Raw genomic sequence first — 20,769 nt, forward strand, 5'->3', positions numbered from 1 at the left:
CAACATCTCCTCCGCCATTGCTCTCTGGCTATTCCCAGTCAAGGGTGGAGCTCAGATGCTATGCTTGTTCGCAGGTTGAAAGGTGTGTGTAGGTGGCAGGTGACATTCCAATGCCTGGCATCGAATGAAAGGTTTCTGCCCTCTATCTGGGTGTATAGGAGAGGAACAGTCCCAGAAGGTGTCCTCAGTGGGTTTGAAACTGGGCTTAGGGATTGATGTATTATTTTGATGTATTTTTAATCTTTGTTGGAAGCCGCCCAGAGTGGCTGGGGAAAGCCAGCCAGATGGGCAGGGTACAAATAATAAATTATTATTATTATTATTATTATTAAAGGAAAAGGAAGGAGCATGCACCACCTCCCTCAGCGAAGACTGCTGCTTCCCACTGCCTTTTCATCTCTGCTGCTAAAGGGAGGAAGGGCTCACAAGTTCTTTTCTTCTGAATTAGCCCATTATCTAATCCTCTTTGCTGCAGCCAAGCAGGCACCACAAGCCCTGTAATGAACCGGCAAAGGAGCAGAATTAAGCAGAGCTTGCTGCCACATACGTACAAACAAGATGGCTGGAAGGATCGACAGCCTTCCTGTTCAAGACTGCTGTGTCCTTTGATGCAGCCAAGTCTTGGGCACCTTGTACCAATGGGAAGAAATTGAAGCAGGTGGCAGAAGGGGGAGACTGGAAGTCTGTTTGTTAAAGGTGCAGAAGCTGGCCCTCCTTCACCAGCCTATGCATGCACACTCAGAAATCCCATTAAATTCAATTTATATCCAGATAAATGCATATAGCAGGGATGGGGAAATCTGTGGCCCTCCAGATGTTGCAGGACTACATCTCCCACCATTCTTCACCCCAAGCCATGCTAACTGGGGCATTTAAGTCCAGCACCTTCTAGAGAGCAACGGGTTCCACACTCCTGGTGTGTGAGATTGCAGACTCAAGAGCAGCAAGAGGGAGGGCAAGGCTGGAAGGTGGATGTAAACGAGGCCTCCTCAGAGCCTGAAAAGCTAAGGGTAAAGTCACTTGTTGGCGGCCTGTTGATTGAGCCTTATTCATCCTTATTTGTTCACACAAAGGGTGCAGGAAGGTTAAGTGAAGTTGGCTATTTACTGAGTGTCCGTTCTGATTTGTTTGTGGGGCGAGTATAGCTGCACCAAGCAATTGTTATCCCACGCAATTCTCTTTAACTTTCCTTATCGCAAAAAGTCTGGTTTGGGGGCCAAGGGGGAGGGAGGGAGTTTGCTGTGCAAAGGCGCCAAGTCAACTGTAATTGAGCACCCTAGTTTTGTCATGACATCCAGGGGCGTCTTACCCATAGAGGCTAGTGATGTGGGGCGCCAGGGCGCCAAGTTCTGGAGGGCACCAGGGAAGAGGTGGAGGCTGGACGCAGTGCCTCCCAGCATCAGCTCGTTGCCCTCGCCCGCCTCCACCATGCCGCGCCGAAGCAGCGCCGCACCTGAAGCCTCCGTTTGCCGTAGCCACCATGGCATGAAGCTGCCAGCTGAGCCAGGAGGCACTGCGTCCAGCCTCTGCCTCTTCCCTGCCGGAGGAGCCACCCTCCAGCCGCTGTCCGCCTCCTCCAGCCCTGCCAGCAGTGCCGTCCTCCCTAAAAAACTCTGGGAAACGGGGGGGGGGGGGAGAAGGAGCTTTGCACCACGGCGCCAGATATGCTTAAGACGGCCCTGATGACATCACTGGATCCTACCCCAAAACAGCAACCATCTGGAAGCGCTGCCAGATGACGCCAGCAGGCACAAGAACTACGTGATGTAAACTGAGAAGGGAGCACTAATTGACATTTGGACAAACTCACCCTCCAGTCCATTGTTTTCAGCAAGCTGTGGCTCTAGGATCCCCTAACAAGCTGACTCTGTTTAGAAGCTTCCATTCCCAGGCTAGGACCATCCTGGGTTATTTCAGAGGAATGTTATTATGCATCAGTTCCTGTCTGGAAAATGTGTTCAGCTGGGCTTCTATTTTGACAAGCAAAACTTGCCCGTCGTTTCATATTTTAAGAAATGGGAAGAGATCTTCCCTTGAAACCCCCGCCGCTAGTTTTCCTGCTTCCCTAAAACACAGCGGAGTGGATATTCCGCGCTGCCATTTGATTAACATTTCGCTAACGCGTGTGAGGGTTCTTGCATAACGTGTTGAATTAAATATGAAAGCAAATGACGCCATCAGCACATCGCTCCCCTGAGATATTAAACTTGATCTGAAATTCAATTTGCTTTTAACCCAGCCTCGTAATTTGTAATGTACCGACAAAATTCATGTCAAGAATGCAGGAAGGTGGAATGGAGGAGCTGATGCAATTTTTTCGGGGAAAAGGAGATGTCTCTCCATGTCAGATTCCAGGCAGTTGCTAAGAGTTGGGAATTCAGTTGCTGTCACAGGCTGAAGTGAAGTGAAGTGAAAAGTAAGTGTGTGCACACACATGTATGTGTGAGAGAACCAGTTGATTACAGTTCCACTCTCCTGCAATATAAAAAAGCAGGTTTCTGCTTCTGCACTGTCTTTGTTTAGTGTTCAACATCCCTGCTTTCCACCTCCTCCCAACAACAAGACTATGATTGGGCAGAGTAGCTTGTTCAAGCTTTACATTTGTCTGTAGTGGAGACAATTACGCTTTTCTCCAGAAAAAACCCCCACTCTGCAATGCCTTCTGAAATATACTCAGAGTCGCAAAGTGATTTCATGCTCTTTATTCAGCTCATAGTGGTGAGGAGGAATGAATCAAAGTCCCCTCAAAGTATCTGCTTTATATACATTATTTACACAATGGGCTGCACATGATTGGCTAATTCCGGAATTCTACTGTAAGCCAATCAGGTTGTGGATTCACTTCTATCTGGAGCATGATTGGGTGGTTCCTGCCAACCAATCATACTGCTGCATTGTTCTAGGACCAATCCGACTGCTGCATTCTGAATCCTATTGTTCTAGGACCAATCAGACTGCTGCCTTTTGGATCCTATTGTTCTAGGACCAATCAGACTGCTGCAGTTTGGATCCTATTCAACTCAGTACATAACACACCTCCTCCCAACAACAAGACTATGATTGGGCAGAGTAGCTTGTTCAAGCTTTACATTTGTCTGCAGTGGAGACAATTACGCTTTTCTCCAGAAAAAAACCCCACTCTGCAATGCCTTCACTTTATAGTCACAACAAAGTCTGCAGCTCAATCACTTGCTGGCTTTGTAGGGGGGGGAAATCTGCTGTTTTTATACAGTGTACGAACACTGCAGGTAAACGATTAGATAAGTGTTGCGATGAAATCTGAAGCCTCCTCCCCACAGTCAGAATCTAACCGATCGCCACACCTGGTAGCTAGGGAGAGCTTTCCTCAGTTCATGTAAGCCTGCGTGTGACCTCAGAGGGTTGCTTACCTTTCCCTACACTGTGTGGTTGGGCGTCACATATATGAGTCACCTGGAGCCATTTGCTCTGGTCTGTGCAGCAGAACACCTGCCATGGGGGTGTAGCACACCAGCCTGCCTCAACCCGGTGCCTTCCAGATGTTTCGGACCACAACTCCCATCACCCTCAGTTAGCACATTGAAGTCCAATATGTTTGGAATCTGGAAGGCACCAGGTTGGGAAGGCTGCAATTTGTGTGTGCGCGCACACACATATATACCGTATTGGCCTGAATATAAGCCACACTTTCCCCCCAAATTCCGACCGTGAAAAGTTAAAGTGCAGCTTATATTTGCCCATAGCTGTCAATTTACAGATTTGAAAATAAGGGACCAGCAGCCTCGAAAATAAGGGATCGGCAGCCAAAATAAGGGATTTTCCGGGCATAGGTATGTTCAGCTTCTGAGCCCCTCCGAGCCAAAGGTAGAAAGCCCAGCCAGCAGCCAAACGAAGCCTCAAGCGGTGGTTCCCACAGCGCAGCAACCCGGCAAAGGGGATGCAGCAAGGAAAACCACCGTCACCTCTCCGCTGGGAAGCGCTGAGCAAAGGTGAGTCCCCAGGCAATGCGGCCGATTTGATGGGCACAAGGCATGCAAGCTCTACCCCCAGGTCGTTCTTAGACTCCTTATTGGGTGAGCAACGCAGCCAAGCAACACAGTTGGAGCCTCCCTCCTCCCTGGCCGGCAGGGAGGGAGGGAGAGGAGCTGCTTCCTTTGAAACCCGGGAAATTTAAGGGACATCATCAATAAGGGACAGCAGCTGGACACAGCACTGGGATAAGGGAGTTTCCCGCCAAATAAGGGACGGTTGACAGCTATGTATTCGCCACATTACAGTATGCAGCCAGGAGCGCGCCAAGAGTGTGGGGAAGCGGCGCCATCTTCTCCCCCAAGGCCAGGAAGAGAGAGAGTGAGGAAGGGGAAAGGCCATCAGAAACGCAGCGCAGCTCTGTCACCCATGTAGCCAGGAGCAGTGAGGAAGGGAGTGGCTTAAATTTGGGGTTTGTTTGTTTTTCTTCTCCTGCCCCCTTCAATTTTAAAGGTGCGGCTTATATTCAGGCCAATACGGTATAAAAACACCTTTGTGTTGCTTCAACCTGAAGCCTATCAGCCTTCTTTTGCAGCCTCTGAATTCGAATGAGGGGTACTTTTTAAAACTTGACCTGAATCAGGGTGCTTAAAAAAAATAAAAGCAGGAGGAATGATTCTCATTTTAAATAGAAAAAAGAAGTGGAAAGGTTTTACATACCTGGAATTCTTCCTCCAGCACCACCAGTTGCCTGTCTTTGTCCACCTTCACTGAGGAGAGAGGAGACAAAAACCTAGTAATGGGATTTCACCTCCATTCTTAGAAAGATCTGCTTTGCATGCGGAAGTTCCCTGGAGAACCACTGCCAGTCACTGTAGAAAATACTGAGCTAGATGGACATAAGAGAAGCCAGCTGGATCAGGCCAAGGAACCATCTAGTCACACTGGCCAAGCCAGATTCACATTATGGAAAACCCGCAAGCAGGATTCGAGCATAAGAGCCCTCTCCCCTCCCCTCCTGTGGTTTCCAGGAATTGGGGGGATTCAGAAGCATTGCTGCAGGCAGCTAGAGGCAGAGAGCAGCCCCCTTGGATAATAGCCACATACAGCATTCTCCTCCATGAATTTGTCCAATCCTCTTTTAAAGCCATCTAGATTGGTGGCCAGGGTGGTGCTGTGGTCTAAACCCCTGAGCCTCTTGGGCTTGCCGATCGGAAGGTCAGCGGTTCGAATCCCTGTGACGGGTGAGCTCCCATTGCTCGGTCCCTGCTCCTGCCAACTTAGCAGTTCGAAAGCATGTCAAAGTGCAAGTAGATAAATAGGTACCGCTCCGGCGGGAAGGTAAACAACATTTCCGTGTGCTGCTCTGGTTCGCCAGAAGCGGCTTAGTCATGCTGGCTACATGACCCGGAAGCTGTACGCCGGCTACCTCGGCCAGTAAAACGAGATGAGCGCCACAACCCCAGAGTCGTCTGCGACTGGACCTAATGGTCAGGGGTCCCTTTACCTTTACCTTTAAAGGGTATTTGGGGACACGGGTGGCGCTGTGGTCTAAACCACATAACCTAGGGCTTGCCAATTGGAAGGTTGGCGGTTCGAATCCCCATGATGGAGTGAGCTCCTATTGCTCAGTCCCTGCTCCTGCCAACCTAGTTCGAAAGCACGTCAAAGTGCAAGTAGATAAATAGGTACCACTCCAGCAGGAAAATAAACAGCGTTTCCGTGTGCTGCTCTGGTTCACCAGAAGCGGCTTAGCCATGCTGGCTACATGACCTGGAAGCTGTACGCTGGCTCCCTCAGCCAGTAAAGCGCCGCAACCCCAGAGTCATCTGCAACTGGACTTAACTGTCAGGGGTCCTTTACCTTTGGCCATCAGCGCCGACTCTGGGAGGGAGTTGCACCGTTTAACTATATGCTGCATGAAGGAAGAAGGACTTTCTCTCATCTGTCCTGAAATCTGTTCAATGGCCTGACTCCGTATAAGGCAGTGTCCGATATCCCTATGTTCCCGTGATACTGATGGGTTTTTGCTGCTGCTAAGTGAAAAGTCGTTTGTTTTTCTCCAGCTTCCAGAGGCCATAGGTTAGACTGTTTTGTGCCTTGAGTCTGTTCTGCATTATAGCACTGATCTTTTGTGGTTTCGTTATTGATATTTTAATTGTGTCCCGTGAATTTTTAATGATTTTGTTTTATTTGTTGGTATGGAAACTGCTTTGAGGTCACTTGGGTGATTTAAAGCATGATACAAGAGCACTAAATAAATAAATACATCAAAGCCAAGCCCAAGCTCCCTCGCCTTCACAAATTACCTTGCAGGGCAGGTGGGGGGAGTTGTGAGCCAGAGAACTGCTGGTGAGACTGAAATGGCCCTTAAGTAGTGGCCTAATGATATGCAGAAGGACTACAGCCAACAGCTCGTTTCACACCCCCTTCTAGTTTATCAGTGACACCTGATTAACTGCAGTTAAGAATTGCCTATGCCGCAGCCAACAGACACGTTCCATCAGCATCAAAGCCACTTTAATACAAGGTGCACAGATCCCCAGCACATTTCAAACTGGTATGCCTCGGGCTTCTCAGGTTAGAAAAGACAAACACCGCATTGTCAGAGAACTGCGTTCATTTCTATTTTCTTTTTTCCCTGACGAAGCACAAAGGCTTGAAATGCACCAGTATTTAGGTACCACCTTGTACTAAGCTGTTTACGATGCCTGCTTAGGAGACTGCCGTTGTCACTTGTCAGATGTGGGGCAACCCATCTGTTTTGCACTGAATGGGGAAGAGCTGTAGCTCAGTAGTAGGGCATCTGCTGTGTATGCAGAAGATCCCAAATTTTATTCATTTATTTATTTAAAGGTAAAGGTAAAAGGACCCCTGACCATTAGGTCCAGTCATGGCCGACTCTGGGGTTGCAGCGCACATCTCGCTTTACTGGCCGAGGGAGCTGGCATATAGCTTCCGGGTCATGTGGCCAGCATGACTAAGCCGCTTCTGGCGAACCAGAGCAGCGCACGGAAACCCCGTTTACCTTCCTGCTGGAGCGGTACCTATTTATCTATTTGCACTTTGACGTGCTTTCGAACTGCTAGGTTGGCAGGAGCAGGGACCGAGCAACGGGAGCTCACCCCGTTGCTGGGATTCGAACTGCCGACCTTCTGATCGGCAAGTCCTAGGTTCAGTGGTTTAACCCACAGCGCCACCCGTGTCCCTTTATTTATTTATTTAGGAGTAGTTAAATGCCAATCGCATTTCCAAGTAGAACTGGGAGAGAACACTGCCAGAAAGCCATAAGAGCCGTTGTCACTCAGTTTAGACAGCTGTCAGCTAGTTGACCATGCTAGGTGGTCTGATTCCAGCTTCCTGTGTTCCTATGGCAGGGGTGCCAAGCCACAATACCATAGCCCCCAATCTTAGGGAAAAAAATAGGGAGGTGGCATGCGGGATAGTAAACTCACTCATTATGGCTGCATTGTTAGTCTCCTTCCGGAACCGGAACTTCTTCAGTTTCTCCTTCAGCTCTGGGTCCACGTCACACACAACCAGAGAATCTGACTGCAATGGAAAAAGCAATGTGGGTTTTCTCCTCCAATCAAGCAGGCCATTCTCCTTGTTAATTCCTTGCCCTGATGACCATGGCATAGTCTCATCTCCTTTAGAACTAATTGTGGGAAATTGCAAGCAAACTTAACTATGCATGACTGCTAGTCAGTGCATGAAGGGGTTAAGGCAATAGAGCTGCATTTCCTAGACTCAGTTAGGTCATGCCCCCCTCTTCTCTGATGGAGGAAGGAAGTGAAGCCTTCTCTTCCTGTTCATTTCTCACCCTCTCTGCACGATGTAACTGAGCAAGGAAGACGTGCGTAAGCAAGCTCCAAGCTTAGAGCACATGTCTGAAGCTATCTTTCTGTATTTTCCACCCAAGAGTATTCTGCCTGTGTCTTTCCTGCTGCTGTTTAGATAAATGCATGAACCTGATCTTTGTAACGTTTTGTTAGTAAAGCATTTTAAACTTACTTAACAGTGTGGTCGATTCATTGCAAGAGAGGCAGAAAGAGGGAAGCACTTTGCAAACAGACTAAATGACTTATGCAAAAAGTTTAACAGCCTACAGTCCTAACACTTCACAGTGCTGCTTAACTGTGTCAGTTTAAGCTTTGCTACTGAGGGCTCTATCTGCTGGAGAGAGGCACCCAGCTGATTCTTTTGTTATTTACCCTCCACATTTGTGTCACAGGGATTCATATTTTCTTCCCATACTTATTCTGCATTGGTTTGTTTGGATTACTCAGCTTTCCCAGCTCCCTCTGCAAAACACTTGCTTAACAGAACTTGCAAAACACAGTTTGGTGCCACAGTGGATAAACCTCTGGGTCTCTATTAGGATGCTCTCCAAGCCAAAGCTCTCTGCAAGACCCTGCAACCTGTCCACCCATATCTCAGCTCACTTCTTCACAAACAAGGTCTCTTATAACAGAAAACTATCCCAAGCAGAAACTTGTCCCAACTCTTCTCAAGCACTTTGAGACAAGGTCTTGCCCTTCGGCAGCTCTTCCCATTGCTGAAGGGGTCCTACAAGGCTCAGCACCTTTTCTCATAATCCACAATCTATATTTTTTTGCTGTTGTTTTAAGTGTGTTCATTCTTCTATCAAACGCCACATCAGAAGGTCCCTTCATTTTGAAAGGTTGATCTGCCACTCAGGCTTGCACACACCACACAGGAAGCTCATGTCTGCCAACTGTCAAGATGTGGCTTCCAAGCCACAACAAAAGCTTCAAGGACGGAGGCAGAATTTTGGAACAAGAAAAGGCTAGAAACACTATATTTTGGACATCTTAGTTGCATAATAACAAGGAGGAAGGGCTGAGTGGCAAGGAAAGAGGTCAGATTTTCGACAAGCAAACTTTCAAAGCAGCTCGACACAAGTATGGCGCAGAATCTACCCACCTCCCACTACCCACTGTTACTGACCCACGTTAAGAATTGTTTCAGCTAACCATTCTGCCTTAGGTCTCTCCGTGTCAGCTGAAATGCTGCAGCTCTGGGTTCAGCCGCTGGCCCTTCTGACAGGATGTGCAGATCTTTGTGCTCTTGCTTTAGTTTGGACACACTCTGCTCAACATCAGCACTTGTGAAACGCCGCCAGGCACACACTCCTGACAGCTGCAGAGGAAAGACCGCTGGGGCGGAAGTCATTGCTGGTGGTAGGGAGGAGTCCAGAGAGACGTTAAAGGTTTCCATTCGCAGTTACGAAAGGGGAAGCCACAGGCAGAGGACAAGAAAGATCCTAGAGGCTTCAGGATCGGACTCAAAGCAGGCTGGGCCTTTCAACAGAAGGACAGACACAAGCAGAAAGTAGGCATGAACAGTGGGATTCAGTTACCAGCCTAATAACATCCAAAGAAGACTGAGTGATCAAGCATTGGTAAGGTAAAGGGACCCCAGACCATTAGGTCCAGTCGTGACCGACTCTGGGGTTGCAGCGCTCATCTCACTTTATTGGCCGAGGGACCCGGCGTACAGCTTCCGGGTCATGTGGCCAGCAGGACTAAGCCGCTTCTGGCGAACCAGAGCAGTGCATGGAAACGCCGTTTACCTTCCCGCCAGAGTGGTACCTATTTATCTACTTGCCCTTTGACGTGCTTTCGAACTGCTAGGTTGGCAGGAGCTGGGACAGAGCAACGGGAGCTCACTCCGTCGCGGGGATTCGAACCGCTGACCTTCTGATTGGCAAGCCCTAGGCTCTGTGGTTTAGACCACAGCGCCACCCACGTCCCTTTTGGTACCAACACCCAATTGTACATAGGTGATGACTTCTCTCCAGGTAACTGGCACTGAGATTACTGAAAAGTGATGGTTGCTAATCACATTTCACCTTCACCTACAGTTCTCGAACTGTGGTGGAGTGACTACTTCTTGAATAAGAGAGACACACCAATCTTGATGAATCTACCAGCGCATGGCACCTGAAATAGAATCGTAGAATTGGAAGGGGCACGGAGAGTCATCTAGTCTAACCGCCTGCAATGCAGGGATCTCAGCTAAAGCATCCATGATAGATGGCCATCCAACCTCTGCTCAGAAACCTCCAAGGAAGGAGAGTCCACAACCTTCCGCGGGAAACCGTTCCGCTGTCAATTTGAAGCCATTGGTTCGGTTCCTACCCTCCAGAGCAGGAGAAAACAAGCTTGTTCCCTCTTCCATTTGACAGCTCTTTGACAGATATCATATCTGCTCTCAGTCTTCTCTTTCCCAGGCTAAACATACCCAGCTCCTTCAACCGTTCCTCATAAGGCTTGTTTTCCAGACCCTGCATCATCTTTGTTGCTCTCCTCTGCACACGTTCCTGTTGTCAACATCCTTCTTAAATTGTGGCGCACAGAACTGGACACAGTAATCCAGATGTGTTCTGACCAAGGCAGAACAGAGTGATATTATGACTTCCCTTGATCTGAACACTAGATTTCTGTTTATCTAGAATTGCATTAGCTTTTTTGCTGCTGTATCACACTGTTGACTCTGGTTAAGCTTGTAGTCTACTAAGACCACTAAAGGTAAAGGGACCCCTGACCATTAGGTCCAGTCGTGACCGACTCTGGGGTTGCGGCGCTCATCTCGCTTTATTGGCCGAGGGAGCCGGCGTACAGCTTCCAGGTCATGTGGCCAGCATGACTAAGCCGCTTCTGACGAACCAGAGCAGCGCACGGAAACGCCGTTTACCTTCCCGCCAGAGGATTACAGTAGATACCTATTTATCTTTTTTTTTAATAAATTTTTTATTGGTCTTTCAACACATATTAAAAGACAATACAACACAATACATAAACAAACAAACATATAAACACGTATAATTTCTTGATCTTTCTTTCTTAAAACCTTCTTTCAGCGACTTCCCCATACCTCCCCTTTCTGCATCCCTGTTTTAAATCATTCCAGCAACCCCTAATTTCAATTTCTTATAGCACATTCTTTAACTCTTTTTTTTTCCATATCCAATTGTTTGTCACTGCAATTCTATTTTACATTACCCAAGACATTTTAACATTCATTAATTTTACAACAATTCTTAAGATAAACTTTAAATTTCTTCCAATCTTCTTCCACCGTCTCTTTCCCTTGGTCACGGATTCTGCCAGTCATCACAGCCAGTCCCATATAGTCTATCACCTTGGTCTGCCATTCTTCCAGTGTGGGTAGCTCTTGTGTCTTCCAATACTTTGCTAAGAGTACTCTTGCTGCTGTTGTAGCATACATAAAAAACGTCCTATCTTTCCTTGACACCAATTGGCCTACCATGCCCAGGAGGAAGGCTTCTGGTTTCTTTGCGAAAGTGCATTTAAGCACCTTTTTCATTTCATTATAAATCATTTCCCAGAAGACCTTGATCCTAGGGCACGTCCACCAAAGGTGGTAAAAGGTACCTTCAGTTTCCTTACATTTCCAACATTTGTTATTGGGCGTATGGTAAATTTTTGCCAGCTTGACTGGGGTCATGTACCACCTATATATCATTTTCATAATGTTCTCTCTTAAGGCATTACATGCCGTGAACTTTATACCGGTGGTCCATAACTGTTCCCAGTCAGCAAACATAATGTTATGACCAATGTCTTGTGCCCATTTAATCATAGCTGATTTAACCGTCTCATCCTGTGTATTCCATTTCAACAGCAAGTTATACATTCTTGACAGATTCTTAGTATTGGGTTCCAATAGCTCTGTTTCTAATTTTGACCTCTCCACCTGGAAGCCAATTTTCCTGTCCTGTTTAAAGACTTCATTTATTTGGTAGTAATGAAGCCAGTCTCTTACTTTAGACTTCAATTTCTCATAACTCTGCAATTTCACTTTTCCCTCCTCATACTCTATAATTTCCCAATATTTTGGCCATTTGGATTCCACATTAGATACCTATTTATCTACTTGCACTCTGAAGTGCTTTCGAACTGCTAGGTTGGCAGGAGCAGGGACTGAGCAACGGGAGCTCACCCCGTCGCGGGGATTCGAACCGCCGACCTTCTGATCAGCAAGTCCTAGGCTCTGTGGTTTAACCCACAGTGCTACCCGCGTCCCTTACTAAGACCACTAGAGCCCCTCAATTCCTTCATCCAAGTCATTTATAAAGATGTTGAAAATCAAGAGGCCCAGGACAGTACCCTGCAACACTTGTCACTTCTTTCCAGAAAGTCAAGAAATCATCGGTGAGCACTCTTTGGGTTCACTCAGTCAACCAGCTTCTATTCTACCTAACAATAAAATCACCTAGACCATATTTTACTAGCTTCTCTGCAAGAATATAATGGGAGACACTGCTGAAAACCTTGCTGAAATCAAGATACATTACACCCACTGCATTCCCCTGATCCACTAAGCTTGTAACTCTATCAAAAAAGAAGAAAAGAAATAAGATTATTGTGGTACGACTTGTTTTTATGAAACCCATGCTAGCTCTTAGTCATCACAGCATCTTTTTCTAAGTGCTCACAGACCGATTGTTTGATTTTTCTGTAATCCTCATAGAAATCTAGCCCAATGGTTGCCATTAATTTGATTCTCAATTGATTTTAGAATAAATTGATTTTAGAATGTATTTCAATTAATTGATTGTGATTTTATGTAAACTGTGCTATTTTTACTGTTGTTAGCCGCTCTGAGCCCGGCTTTGGCTGGGGAGGGCGGGATATAAATAAATAACAATAATAATAATAATTATTATTATTCCTGGTTTTGAGGTTAAGCTGACGGGTCTGTAGTTGGCTTGGTCTTTCCCCCGCCCCCTCTCCGCTTTTTGAAGATGGAAACAACATTTGCCCACCTTCAGTCCAAATTCTCCAAGAATTCTCAAAGATTATAGACAGAAGATGAGATGAGATGACATTTGCAAGCTCCTTTGGTACCCTTGGAAGCAGTTCACCTGGCCCTGGAGATATGAATTTTATCAAATAAGCTAGGTGTTCCCTTAATACCTCTTGGACTGTTGAGCAGTTCCTCTTCTCTGTCACCCAACAGAAAATTTCCATCTTCATGCAGAGGACCTACTACTTGCATGGTCTTCCTCTTGCTTCGGACACAGCCAGGGGAAAAAAACAACAACAATTTTCTTATTATTTTTAACCTCTTTTGCAAGCCTGGGCTCGTTCTGGGCTTTAGTCCACCTGTTATATTCTCAGGTTGAGCCATTGTAGCACCCTGCTTGTGGTTAACGCTTAGCTGGAATGAAATATTCAACGCAGCAATAGAGAAATTAAAATAATAATTTATTTGTCAGACAAATAAATGAGAGACACAGTGGTATATGGTTACCAAAGCTCTGCCCCCTCCAGCCCTGATGGCCAGCACTTATATTTCCTCAGCCCAGCCCCCTTGCTCCTCCTTTGGCTGCCTGTCCAATCAGCCTGGTTGAAATTCCTATTGGCTGTTTGCTAGAACCAATCATGAAAGATACACCCATTTCCTATTGCCTTTTATGGGAGACAAAGAGCCTTCTATCTATAAATGGCAAATAAGTAGTCATATATCTTACATTTGCCTCTACAAGGCACCTTAATTAACATTTCAGCTTTTGCCCTATTGCCCTATTCACTGCAAAACAGATGGCTAAAACAGATGGTGCATGGTTTTTTAATTTTTATCTTAAAGAGATCTTGGGTTCACCTTCTCACACACCATCTATGAAATAAGAATCTAACATAAGAATCTAACATTTCTTACTTTCTAAATCCTTTGCATAATTACATTTAAGCCAATATATTTCATACATAACATATATAGATTTTTAGAAGCAAAGGCCTTTTCAAAGTAAAAAGGAACTTAGTAAAAGCTAAGTTCTCTAAGTTCTCTGAAGCTTCAAAGCAGCTTCAGAGAGCAGCCTCTTTCCCTAGCCAGCTGCTGTTTCTATTAGCTCTTGCCCTTTTAACCTTATGAAAATGTGGCTCAAGTTTAATGGGAGGCACAATAATTCTTACTATTTACCAACTCTTAATTGTGTTTTTGCAGCTTCATTGTAATTTGTATGGTCAGTGTGACCTTTTGCTCCCAGCCTGTAATTTCCTTTTACAACCCTGAAATACTGCTATAGATCAGTGGGGCCCTTGAACAGGAAGATAAACAGCTGCCGAGTATTCAGCCACCTGCTTTATGCCTGGCATGAGAGATACAAACATTTGCAAATATATTTTTTAAGCTCATTTTAAAATACAGATCTTGATCAGATGCCTCATAATACAGATCTTGATCAGATGCCTCACCATGGCTGCTAAATTACCGACTTCCATTAAAGGACACGGACTTTGGAAACACCCTTGAACTGGGTCTTTCCCCACTTCTTAGGTCACAGAATCATAAAATGGTAGAGTTGGAAGGGACCCCGAGGGTCATCCAGTCCAACCCCCTGAAATGTAGGAATCTCAACTGGATCAACATGGCAGATGGCTAGCCAAAGTGGCTGAGGAACCCCAGCCAGATGGGTGGGCTATAAATAATAAAATTATTATTATTATTATTATTGTCCAACCTTTGCTTAAAAAAACTCCAAGGAAGGAGAAATGTCAAACAGGGCATTTTTTAAATCCCTGGCAAAGAGAATTGTGGGGTTTCTTTACAAATCCCTCTTGGCTCATTGTGGACGTAGAATCATAGAATTCTATTTTTATTTCCTTTTATTTCAGATTGTGTTTTTATTGCATTCCAAAATATTAACAAACACAGGAAAGGGAAAAGGACAAGCGTCTCCGGCATATAAAAGCTGAAGCAAATGAAAGTTATTAGGATCTAAGAGCTCATCCCAAAAATAAATACCGTATATAAAATCTATTTTCAATATTAGGAGCGTAGCCGTGAACTAATAGCAGGTAAGCCGCAATAGACTTTTCCACTAACGTTGACGTGTTTTGCCTTATTGTATTGTTTAATTTCTGGAACAAGAAGGAGACAAATTGAAATTGCAGAGTTTTGAGAAATTAAAAGATAAAGTGCGAGATTGGCTTCATTATTATCAAATAAGAGAGGCCTATAATTTGGACAAAAAAATTGGCTTTCAGGTGGAAAAATCAAAATTGGAAACAGAACTGTTAGATCCCCAAACTAAGATACTTTCAAGAATGTATAACTTGCTGTTAAAATGGAATACGCAGGATGAAACGGTTAAATCTGCAATGATTAAATGGGCACAAGATGTTGGATATCGGTCATAACATCATGTTTGCTGACTGGGAACAGTTGTGGACCACAGGTATGAAATTTATGGCATGTAATGCCTTAAGAGAGAATATTATGAAAATGATTTACTGGTGGTACATGACCCCAGTCAAGCTTGCAAAAATCTATCATTTGCCCGATAATAAATGTTGGAAATGTAAAGAAACTGAAGGTACATTCTTTCACCTTTGGTGGACGTGCCCAAGGATTAAGGCTTTCTGGGAAATGATCTATAATGAAATGAAAAAGGTATTTAAATATACCTTCCTGAAGAAACCAGAGGCCTTCCTTCTGGGCATCGTCGGCCAAAGAAGGACAGAACTTTTTTTATGTACGCTACAACAGCAGCAAGAATACTCATTGCAAAGTATTGGAAGACACAAGATCTACCCACCCTGGAAGAGTGGCAGATGAAGGTGATGGACTATATGGAATTGGCGGAAATGACTGGCAGAATCCGAGACCAGGGAGAAGAGATGGTGGAAGAAGATTGGAAGAAATTTAAAGGCTATCTTCAGAAATATTGTAAAATTAATGAATGTTAAAATTATGTTCGGATTGGCAATAAGTGGTATTCAGCAACAAAAGTTAATAAGAATATGCAAAAATGAATTGATAAATGGATGAAAATATAGTTATAATATGTTATGATATAGAGTTAAGATAAATGAAAGAGGGTAAGGATTTGCTGAATTGATTATGTAAATGGGAATGCAAAAAGGGGAGGTGTGAGGAGGTCAAGGAAACAAGCAAATGAGCTTAAAAATATAAAAAAATGGATTTGTTTTTTGTATTTTGTATTTTCCTTTTTTTCTTTTCTATGTATCTTTGTATTTTTTGTATTTTTCTTTTTTTTTGTTTTTCTTTTATTCTGTAAATCTCTGTTTTTTGTAAAACCCTAATAAATATCTTTTTATTGTATTGTTTAATTTCTGTTACAGGATATGGACTGTGGGAAATCAAATGAAATAAAACCCTATCCGGTCTATACTCGACAAACTGTGCTGTAAACTGGGGGTTAATTCACTTTCATGTGCTTCATTCTTTGTATATACAATAAAACCATACCATATATCATAGAAATTATCACGTTTCTTTCGTTGTTGTTTTTTGGCCCTTGGGACATTTTTTAATTTGTGTGATTTTTCCAGTTAAGGCCGTTTGCCAAACTACAATGAAGTTTGTGGGGGGAAAGTTACGATTCTTCAAGGGAACCAACTCTTTATCTGACAGAATGCCTAGTTTTTACTCATTATTTTAACGGCGAAATGCATTTTATTCTGTTTCATGCGTTTTATGCAATACATATAAACTTGTCAGCACACTTGTGGAATATTTTCCCATTTCTGGTGATGACTAGATATATGAGCAGGTTTTATTTCCTTCGAGGGCAACGGGCAGTTTAAGTTTCTTCTTTATTTCCAGGAGAAGTAAAAGAACGAATAAATTTATGTCAGGTAACACTTGGCCTCTCAGAACCCAAAACTGTTATTTCGTTTATTTTTTCAATATATAAATGGAACACACGCACGGGCACGTAGTGCTTGATACACTATTGTTCGGAATATGGGTCAAAATATATTGTTTATCGGACTGAGTATATCCATATTTGTGAGAGGCGGTTTAAATTCCTCAGAAAATCAAAAGCGAGGGAATGTCGTTGCCTGAGGAGACGCTTTGGGCGGGAAAAGCGAGCGAGGGGGCGGAGCGTTACCTCGGAGGCCACGCCTCCGTCCCCACCCCACCGCCCTTTCCCGCCAGCTCATTGGCGGCTCGGGAGCTCAAAGCCCGCCTTCCTCCGCCGCTCACTGGCGGCGGAAGAAGCGTGAGGCGGGGCTGATCTCTCTCCCTCCCTCGGATTAAAGGGTTGGAAAGCTCCGCTCTCCTATTGGAGAAGGTGGGAGTTCACGCTCCCCGCCCGACCCTCTGTGAGGAAGCCGCTGACTGGCTGGAGCAGCTGCCCGTCGGCGCTTGACGCGCGGGCAGCCCCAGCCAATGGAGAGGCGAGGGAGGTGGGGAGCGGGTGACGCAGCGGGGCGACGGCGCCGCGGACTGGAGCGGGGAAGAGGGACGGGGACGGAGGGCGGGTCCCGGCGCGGGCGCGCTGACGTCGCCGTGCGTTGTGACGTCGCGCGCCGCCCTCTGGAGTGTGTGGTATCTGGCGCTGTGCGTGTGTTTGCGTGTTTGCGCCGGCCCTGCCTGCCCGCCTCCCTCTGCCTCTCCCCGGAGGGGCCGCCGTGGGCCGCAGAGACGGTGAGTGAGTCGCCGTGGAGCGGTGGGGACGGCGACGGCGGAGGGGGAGCGGGCCCTGAGGGGGAGCCGCGGGCCTCGCCCCCTCCCCCACCCCCTCCCCGCCCTGAGGGCCCCTCCCCCTCCCCAGTGGTCCTCAGGAGGCGAGGAGGCCCCGCCCATGGGGGAGGGGCTGGGCGGCGGACACGCCCCTTCCCGAGCCCCCCACCCACCCCACCAGTATCAAGATGTGGCAATAGGGGGGCTGGGAGGGGCCTCCTTCTCACACCCCAGCCCCTGCTCCCCAACACCCCCACCCGCCCCTTTCCCAATTTAAGGTATAAATCCTCCTCCCCTTTGCCCCCACATATGTGCAGATTTGGTGGGGGGGTGGGGTACTGAGCCCCTGTATTCTCTCCTCCCCACTTGCCAATCCCATCACATTCCAGCCCCACCCCCTCCTTTCCCAGTTTAAGGTGTTACATCCCCTTCTCTTTGCCCCCACATACAGAGGTATTCATGTGCAAATTTGGTGGGGGGGGGAGGACAGATCCCGTTTTCCCTCCTCCCCACTTGCCCACCTCATCACATTCCAGCCCCAGCTCCCCATCACCCCCACCCACCCCTTTCCCAATTTAAGGTATAAATCCTCCTCCCCTTTGCCCCCACATATAGAGGTATTCACGTGCAAATTTGGTGGGGGGGTGGGGGGTACTGAGCCCGCTTCCCCTCCTCCCCACTTGCCTTCCCCATCACCCCCACTTCTCTCCGTCTCTTCTCTTTGCCACCCCCAGTAATGAGATATGCATGTATTTGATGATGTATATGCATTTTGGGGGGCCTGAACCCCTGTTCTCCCTCCTTGCCTCCCACCCCTCACATTCCAGCTCCTGTTGCACACCCTTTTCATCAAATTCCTGCTCAGCCCTTTCCCAAATTTAATATGTTTAATACTCTTCTCTTCCCCCACCCCAATTTTAAAGCTGGGTTTAAGAGAGGGTTGGACATATCTGGGTGGCGGTGGGGATCACAGAATTGTTGAGTTGGAAGGGACCAAAAGGGTCATCTTGTCCAACCCCCACAATGCAGGAATCTGTTGCCCAGTATGGGGCTCAAACCCATGGCCTTGAAATTAAGAGTCCCATGTTCTACCAGCTGAGGTATTTCAATGTCCAAGGACCTTTGATGGGTAAGGGGAATCTCCTGTGCTCATGGTTCAGTGCATTTCAACAGACCAGATCCTGGAGATTGGCTGGTGATGGTGATGTTGCTTTCAGGCCCTGTTTCCTGGGGGATGCTGGGCTAGGTGTGCCTTTGCTCTGATCTAGCCGTGTTCTTGTGCTTTCTCCTCCATTGTTTGTATTCCATCTCTTAGGATTCCTCCACCTTCAATCCCTAAGGTGAGTTCTGGAGTCATAGAAATTAGAGGGAGGACTTTGACAGGCTCTGGCCCTGCTCCTCACTCAGTGCTTAAAATCTAGCGCTAGAGCATCTCCCAACAGCTGGCTGTCATTTCCATCTCTCTCGATCTCAATTTGTGGTATCCATTCTTAGCTCCGCCCCAGCCCCAATACTGGGTGTTTTGTTTTAGGTGAGACTGAATACCCTCCTTTCTTCCTAACCTAGATCATCCATCTTTTTCTCCCCACCCCATTCCATCATCAGTTCCACCTTTTGACCAGAAGTCAACATTCCCTTTTTTAAATCTAGGCATTTTCCTCACACACATTTTCCTTCCCAAAGCCCAGGAGTTGTGCTGATAATCATTATTAGCCCGTTGCCCTTAAAATCCCTTCTTTCTACAGTAAGTAACATTTAAGGCTCCCTCGCTTGGTTTGGGCATTAACTATTAATCCAGTTATCCAGCCAATGATACGCTTGTCTAGTGCTTTACCTCTCTCCTGGCCCAGGAACTTTCCACATTCAGCAAGCCGCCTCCCCACCTCCAGAAGCAGCTTCCCTTGTCTTCTCTCATCTGGAACACAACTTGGAAGGATCTTAAAGTGCCTTTCATCATTTTCTCCTCTCCTCGCCACTCCTTAGACCAAATGGGCACATCATAATGAAGCAGCTGCGCCCATTGTTCACCTAAGGGTCTTATTGGGAAATTTCTTCCCAGGTCAGTTTGTTTCCTGAGAGTTTTGAAAGCCGCCTCCAAGAGAGCCGGAACATTCTTATCCCTAGGCACAAGTTTAAACTGTTGCAGCAAAATGTATGTTCAGACTGCTTCCTGATGATCCCAGTCCAGAAGCTTGTGTTCTCCCTCCCCTTCAATAGATGAAAACTCATTGGTTGCTTTTATGACACCTGTAAGGTGGTTGGGAAGACGTGTACCGTATAGAAATCCCAGTTTTCCTCTGGGCATTTAGATAAATGGATGCTCTGACTTAGGCTGAATGGTGACCCTTCAACTCCTCAGAGGGGACAACGTGTGCTATTGGTGCAGAACTTGAGCATCTCTCTGCAAGAATTGAACACATTGGGGGTGGAATTTGGCAGGCTTATTGTACCTTGTGGTGGTTGCACATTTAGCTCTTCCTGGTCATATGACCCTGGTGGGCTTGGTGTAATTTTCTGGTACACTTTCAGTTTGAGTCTTGTGCTTTCTGAACTTCAAGGCTCAACGTACTGGGGCTTCCTCCCATCTTTCTTTTCAGCCATTTGTTCTGAATGGTTTCTAAGAGAGCTTTCTATTTGTGTTGCTAAATCAATAAACTACAATGCTGGTCTCTCTGTATAGAAGTGGAAAGCTGTTTTGCCCTGCCTGAAGGAGATAAACTGATAGCAACACCTGAGGTGTGAAATATTAACTCCTGAAATAATCGCTTAACTTCTCTCCAACACATCTTGCTGTTTTCTTTGTATACCTTGGGATCACTGGTGGAAAGGGTTTGTGTATGGAAGAAAGTCTCTCTCTCTCTTTTTGTACTGTACTGTAATTGTGCTTTTTAGAACATTTATTTTCGGGTCTTCAAGTTAATATTGCAAAGAGGGAACTTTAATGACTGGTATGACCAGGCCAAAGTTTCCCAAACTTTTGGTGATGGGTGCACTTTTTTTTCTTGATTGAAAATTGTAGGCATGCTTCTTTCTTTCACACATGTTACAAGTAAACCTTTTGAGGAGCCTTGTCTGCAATTGTGGGAGTCACTGGCGACAGTACAAACTATTAACACTAAGCATGATATATACTGGCAACCCTATTGTCAAAAGTTTCTTGCCTTATTGGTTGGTTGAAGCTTGTGGTTCCATCCTTTGTGTTTTTCCCTCACGCTTCCTATCTAGCATTTAACACTCTGTAACCAGATTTGTCAGGACAAGAGATAAGAAGGCTGAGATTCTGCCATTCTTCTGCCTGTCTAGAAACTGCAACCAGAGAGCAAAAGCAGATTAAGA

At 46.0% G+C, this 20,769-nt stretch overlaps 2 protein-coding genes across 9 annotated transcripts in view; one reads left to right on the forward strand and one right to left on the reverse strand.

Moving 5' to 3' along the window:
• GMFG (glia maturation factor gamma) overlaps positions 1–16,833 on the reverse strand; it is a 29,065-nt gene extending 12,232 nt beyond the window's left edge. The window contains exons 1-4 of one of the 7 annotated variants that reach the window (XM_083628173.1): positions 16,676–16,833; positions 12,915–13,009; positions 7,404–7,500; positions 4,669–4,718 (exon numbers count right to left, since the gene is read on the reverse strand). In XM_083628173.1, the coding sequence (XP_083484299.1) occupies positions 4,669–4,718; positions 7,404–7,500; positions 12,915–12,974 (207 nt within the window). In that variant the 5' untranslated portion in view covers positions 12,975–13,009; positions 16,676–16,833. Of the gene's footprint in view, positions 1–4,668; positions 4,719–7,403; positions 7,501–8,945; positions 9,273–12,914; positions 13,105–16,212; positions 16,326–16,675 lie in introns of those variants that run through there. The other 6 variants (XM_083628175.1, XM_083628176.1, XM_083628177.1 and 3 more) reach the window with 6 other exon arrangements.
• A 346-nt stretch (positions 16,834–17,179) lies between these two features.
• SAMD4B (sterile alpha motif domain containing 4B) overlaps positions 17,180–20,769 on the forward strand; it is a 36,185-nt gene continuing 32,595 nt past the window's right edge. The window contains exon 1 of one of the 2 annotated variants that reach the window (XM_083627192.1): positions 17,180–17,397. The gene's annotated coding sequence lies outside the window, so the exon portion shown is untranslated. The remainder of the gene's footprint in view (positions 17,398–20,769) is intronic. The other variant, XM_083627193.1, reaches the window with a different exon arrangement.

This window comes from Podarcis filfolensis, assembly GCF_964270895.1.
Source record: "Podarcis filfolensis genome assembly, chromosome: 8".
Taxonomy (NCBI): domain Eukaryota; kingdom Metazoa; phylum Chordata; class Lepidosauria; order Squamata; family Lacertidae; genus Podarcis; species Podarcis filfolensis.